Source organism: Chlorocebus sabaeus, chromosome 2 (genome assembly GCF_047675955.1).
Source record: "Chlorocebus sabaeus isolate Y175 chromosome 2, mChlSab1.0.hap1, whole genome shotgun sequence".
NCBI classification, from domain to species: Eukaryota; Metazoa; Chordata; class Mammalia; order Primates; family Cercopithecidae; genus Chlorocebus; species Chlorocebus sabaeus.
Genome location: NC_132905.1, coordinates 67,269,472 through 67,275,486, shown reverse-complemented (window position 1 = coordinate 67,275,486; position 6,015 = coordinate 67,269,472). Strand labels below are relative to the sequence as shown.

Below are 6,015 nucleotides of genomic sequence, written 5' to 3'. Positions count from 1 at the left end.
GGGAGCCCCGGCTCCCGCCGCTCTCGCGGGCCCTGCCCGGACGCCGGGCGCAGGGGCGCCTCCGCCGGGTGCGTTCCCCGGGCGGGCAGGGAAGGAGGCGGCGGAACGGAGGAGGAGGGAGCCCGGGCAGCGGCTGCCCGCGCCCGCCTGACCCTCGAGGGGGTCGCTGTTGCCTCGCATATCCCTCCCTCGCTCCCTGCTTGCGTCCCTCCCTGCCGCTCTCGCCGCGTCCGCCTTTTGTTCGCGGAACCGCGCGCCCCCGAGCCGAGGCGGCGGGGCGGGGAGCTGGCGGGGCTGCGCGGGGGGCGGGCCGCGCCGGGCGGAGCCGGGGCCCGGGCCGCAGCCGGACTCAGAGCCCGAGGGAGCGATCGGCGTGCGGGCGGCGGGGGCCCGGGCGCGCTCCGGGGGCGCGGCGAGGCCGAGGGGGCGGGCGCCGGGCGGAGCCGCAGCCGGAGCCGGGGCGCCTGGAGGCGGTCGGGCCGCACTCTCCGAGCCCAGAGCAGCGGAGAGACCGCGCGGCGGGGCTTGGGGCGGAGACGCGGTGTCGGGGCCGAGGTGGGCCGAGAGCAGCCGCAGCCCGAGCGGCCGGAGCCGCGCCGGGTCCCTCCCCAGGGACGTCGAGGCCGGGCGGGCCTGGGCCATGCGCGCAGCTCGCTGAGGCCGAGGAAGGCCGCGATGGAGGCGCCGGCGACCGAGTCCCCGGTCCGGGGCTGCGGTCCCCAGCCCGCGCCCGCACCCGCGCCCGCCCCGGAGAGGAAAAAGAGCCACCGCGCGCCGTCGCCGGCCCGGCCCAAAGACGTGGCCGGCTGGTCACTGGCTAAGGGCCGCCGCGGCCCAGGCCCGGGCGCAGCCGTCGCCTGCAGCGCCGCGTCCTCCGCACGGCCGGACAAGAAGGGGCGCGCGGTGGCGCCCGGGGCACGGGGCGCGGGGGCGCGGGTGGCTGGGGTCCGCACCGGGGTCCGTGCCAAGGGCCGTCCGCGGCCGGGTGCGGGGCCGCGACCGCCACCTCCACCTCCCAGCCTCACGGATAGCAGCTCGGAGGTGTCGGACTGCGCGTCGGAGGAAGCGCGCCTGCTGGGCCTGGAGCTGGCGCTGAGCAGCGACGCCGAGTCCGCGGCCGGGGGCCCGGCGGGGGTCCGCACAGGGCAGCCGGCCCAGCCGGCGCCCTCGGCGCAGCAGCCCCCGCGGCCGCCCGCCTCCCCGGACGAGCCGTCGGTGGCTGCGTCGTCGGTGGGCAGCAGCCGCCTGCCGCTCAGTGCCTCGCTCGCCTTCTCCGACCTCACCGAGGAGATGCTGGACTGCGGGCCCGGCGGTTTGGTGCGGGAGCTGGAGGAGCTGCGCTCAGAGAACGACTATCTCAAGGTGGGGGCGCCCGGGGGAAAGGGGGACCGCGGGGGGCACCGGCTGTCACAGTCCCGCGGGCCTGAGGCACCAGCCGGCCCTCCTTCCCACTGAAGAATCCGGAGAAAGAGGCCCAAGCCCTCTGGGGACCACTCTGAGGTGGATCTGGGGCTCCCTCATTCCCCACCGCCTCAACTTTATTTGGGAAGCATGCTCCTGAAAAAGACCTTGGAACTGGCCACAGGGCCCTAACCGGGGAGCAGGGACTTGAGAAAACAGCTTTGGAGCGTTCTAGGGGGCGTTACTGGGCTGGGGGTGGGTAGACAGGGAAGGGATGGATCTCTGCCTTCAGCTGCCCAGAACCTCCACGCCCAGGCTCTCCTTCCTGGGACAAGATTGGTGGGCACCGCCGCCAGGGAAACCCGTGGCCATCCCCTGCCCAGGAGAGGCCTGAATGCCACCCTGAGTCGTTACCTAGGGCTTTCCCGGGCGCAGGCCTGTCTCTGCCTGCCTTTCTGGGCGGGTCCAGTTTGAAAGCATGACATCTGGGAACATCCCCTTGGCTGGAGTCCACTTCCGCCCAGCCTAACGGTCCCACAGCCTGGAGGATGATGTCGTGGGAGAACCGGTTCAGAGGCAGCTTCCTAAATCCCAGGGCTGTGTTTTGCCCTCCCTGGGGCAGACCTTGTGCACACAGCAGCTCCACTGGCCCCTCATGGCCAGCGCCTTTCCATGTTCCCAGTGAGAGGAGGGCAGCTGCCCACCTGGAAGGGGCCTTCCCTGTGGCCATGTGGGGACCGCAGGGCTTCCCCCGGACAGCAGGCTTTGCCTTTGCTTTTTCAGTGGATATGAGCACCTACTGGGTGCCGGCCAGGCTCCATCTGCGCGCTTCCTGGTGCTGTGGCAACTTTAGGGACAGCCCAGCTTGCACGTGTTGACCTCTCCCTGGGAGGCTAGAAGCTTCCTGAGCTCTCCTGCCGCTGGCTGGGCACGGTTTTGGAGGAGGCTGAAATGTTGCTGACTCTTGACAGTGAATGGCCTGGCACAACACCCAGAGTGCCCCTGGCCGTGGAGCTCACAGCACGCTGCTGATTTATGTCTGCCCTGCAGCACTTAGCTTTTAACTTTTCCTTGTGGCTATTCTGGCCAAATGGGCTTCTCCCTCATTAGAGTGTTGATGTCTTGCTCAACTGTGCCTCTGTCTCCCCATTTTCCCCGGGATCTGCTCTCCAGCTTGAGTTCTGTAAATGCTTGTAGTGTGGAAGGACAAGGTCTGTCTGAATCAAGAGACACCTTTCCCCAAGCCAGGCCTCAGTCTCCTCATCTGTTAAATGGGAGGATGTCTTCCCAAGGGCCCGGTTCGGTGTTGGCAACTGGGAGTTCAGTCGGCTCTTAGAGTCTTCAGAAGCTGGTGGTAAGGAGAGGGCAAGTGGAAGGTGAGGAGGAAGAGGGAGGCGACCAGCCAGGACAAGGGTCTTTTGCTCCTGCCCTCTTGGTGCTCTGAGCTGCTTCCAGTGCGTGCTGCCTGAATTGGCCTTAACCGAAACTCTGAGCTCCTCACCCCTGCCTCCCAGTTCCTGCTCCTCACTCTGGTCGGGGGGGGGGATGGGTTACAGAGCTTTGCTTCAGCGCTCCTAGGCACCCATCCCCATGGGCTCCTCTCTATCCCAGGAAGTCATCAGGCTCCGACCCAAAGTCCGTTTGAGGCACCCATGACTGTTTAAAGGGGAAAACAATCCCAGGAGGCTGGGGGTTGAGCCTGGGATCTCACCGGGGCCAGGGCCCAGCTGGGGACATCCCACGTCTGGGCCAGCATGGAGCCGTAATTTCCACTGTTCATTCAGTGGCTCAGGCTTCGTGCTGCTGTTGGGTCTGGGGTCTGTCGCTTCCTGACTGCCTGATCTTTGGCAAGTTACTTAACGGCCCTGGACCTTAGATTTCTCATTTGTAAAAATGGGACAGTAACATGGTTTCCAACCTCAAGGGTTAAATGAGCTGATGCCTGCAAACGCCATTAGAGCACCTGGTATGTAGTAAGCCTCCGATCACTGCTCTTGTCAGTGGCATGGGACACGTTTCCATGTGCACCCAGCCTGTTCTCTTGTGGGTTCTGTGAGGGCAGAACAGATCCTCTTCATCGCCTAAGGCAGGCTGGGCTCTTTCTCCCAGCCCCTCCTTGGTTCATTCGCCTGCTGTTTATTTAGAACCTGCTGTGTGCCAGCACAGATCTGGGATACAGCCGTGGACGAGAGAGGGTGAGGTGTCTGTTTTCGTAGAGCTTTGGGGGAGACCGGAATTAAACAATAGTCATACAAGAAATCACAACACAGATCATAAGGGGACAGTTTGCCAGGAGCACACAAAGGTGGGGGCTGGGGTAAGAAAATTTCAGACTGAGGGAAATTGGAAAGAGCTTGTTGAGTTCAAGAACAGCGCTGAGGCCAGAGAGGGGAAGAAGTGTGGGTGAGAGAGGAGAGCAAGGCTAGCCCATGCCACTTCTCACCGTGTATACATTTGGGTTAGCCCCTTAACTTGTCTGGATATCTGTTTATCCCAGCCGCCAGCCTCACAGAGGCAGGGTCAAAATCCAGAGATTGAACGTGGACCACAGAGGGGTTATTACTGGAGGTGTTGTTTTGTTTATTCCACAGATGGGAAAACTGTGGCCAGAGTGGGGAAGAGACTTGCTCTGGGTCCCAGAGCCGGGAATCTAGGCTGCCAGGGCTTGGAGTAAGCGTGTGTTAGACTCTTTTTTTTTTTTGAGACGGAATTTCACTCTTGTTGCCCAGGCTAGAGTGCAGTGGTGCACTCTCGGCTCACAGCAACCTCTGCCTCCTGGGTTTAAGCCTTTCTCCTGCCTCAGCCTCCGGAGTAGCTGGGATTACAGGCACATGCCACCACACCTGGCTAATTTTGTATTTTTAGTAGAGATGGGGTTTCTCCATGTTGGTCAGGGTGGTCTTGAACTCTGGACCTGAGGTGATCCACCTGCCTCGGCCTCCCAAAGTGCTGGGATTACAGGCGTGAGCCACCGCGCCCAGCAGCATGTGTTAGACTTGTTTTTTTTTTTTTTGAGACGGAGTCTCTGTCGCCCAGGCTGGAGTGCAGTGGCCGGATCTCCACTCACCGCAAGCTCCGCCTCCCGGGTTCACGCCATTCTCCTGCCTCAGCCTCCTGAGGAGCTGGGACTACAGGCGCCCGCCACCTCGCCCGGCTAGTTTTTTGTGTTTTTCAGTAGAGACGGGGTTTCACTGTGTTAGCCAGGATGGTCTCAATCTCCTGACCTCGTAATCCGCCCGTCTCGGCCTCCCAAAGTGCTGGGATTACAGGCTTGTTAGACTCTTGATGTGTTTTCTGCCTTTCTGGACCACTTTGCCTCTAAGATACGGAAACTGAGTACAAGGGAAAGGACTCCAAATCCCCAGAATGTCCCCTGCAGGAGCAGAGTTGAAGGAGGTCCCACCACGTCTGGTGGATGGCCCTGCTCAGGCTTACCTCCCCCTTGTAGGGGTCACTGGGAACTGTCTACTGGGAAGGACTCTTGGGTGATCTCCAGTCTGGTGTGGCCTGCTCTGGGGCCCAAGTGAGGAAAGCATAAATCGGGCAGCTGTCTCCCAGTGAGAAGATAGAAGGAGCTTCTACAGAGAAGGTAGTGAGCTTACTGTCACTTTAATTATTCAGAAAGAGGCCAGATGACCTTTCATGCTTGGATAAAGACAGAGGGTTTGTGGAATGATTGCTTGAGGAGGGTTCAGAGGGAGATTGATGTGGTGGCTGCAGCTGAGCTGCCTGACCTTGGGTCCCTTCTAGCCAAGGAAGTCTGAAGGTTATTAACTACTGAGGTTCCAGTATGCTAAGATGCAGCCTTAGCTGCAGAGCAGACACGTCACCTGTGACCTTCAAAGACCCGGTGATCTGAGGTCTTCCAGCCTTTCATCACCACTAACCATTAAGCATGTATCATGTGACCAGGACTTGTAGGAACCCACTGGGTGTGGATGGAGGAATCTGAGAGTTGGAGCCTGAAGACCTGACTTTGAAACCTGACTCTCCCATTTACTGTGTGGCCATGGGCAAGTTACCTGGCTTCTCTGAGCTGCTTTTTTTCTCATCTATGTAATAAAGGTGATGGGGCCTGGCGCGGTGACTCATGCCTGTAATGCCAGCACTTTGGGAGGCCGAGGCAAGCGGATCATGTGAGGTCAGGAGCTCAAAACCAGGCTGGCCAACATGGTGAAACCCCATCTCTACTAAAAATACAACAATTACCCAGGCGTGGTGGTGGGCGCCTGTAATCCCAGCTACTCAGGAGGCTGAGGCAGGAGAATCACTTGACCCTGGGAGGCGGAGGTTTCAGTGAGCTGAGATCACGCCACTGCACTGTAGCCTGGGAAACAGAGTGAAACTCTGTCTTAAAAAAAAATAAGTAAAGGTGATGGAACCTGCCTGGACGATCTCATATGATTGTCATCAGGAATCAGGGAAGTATGAATACACAAGAAAACATTTTGCTAGCAGTGAAATCCCAAGTCGCCTGAGGAATTGTTGTTATTCATAGCCAGTGGGCAGGCAGGAGGTCTGTGTCTGCATTCTTGGAGGAACTGGGAGAATGCAGGAGGGTGGATTTCCTTAGTTTTAGAATGTTCATACATCAGTAGCTGCCCCAGGGAGGAT

The 6,015-nt window shown here is 60.4% G+C and overlaps 1 protein-coding gene across 1 annotated transcript in view; it reads left to right on the top strand.

The window, feature by feature from the left end:
- Positions 1-417: 417 nt before the first annotated feature.
- MTCL2 (microtubule crosslinking factor 2) overlaps positions 418-6,015 on the top strand; it is an 85,932-nt gene continuing 80,334 nt past the window's right edge. Inside the window, exon 1 of the mRNA XM_007964121.3 lies at positions 418-1,362. Coding sequence (XP_007962312.3) covers positions 676-1,362 — 687 coding nt within the window. The 5' untranslated portion in view covers positions 418-675. The remainder of the gene's footprint in view (positions 1,363-6,015) is intronic.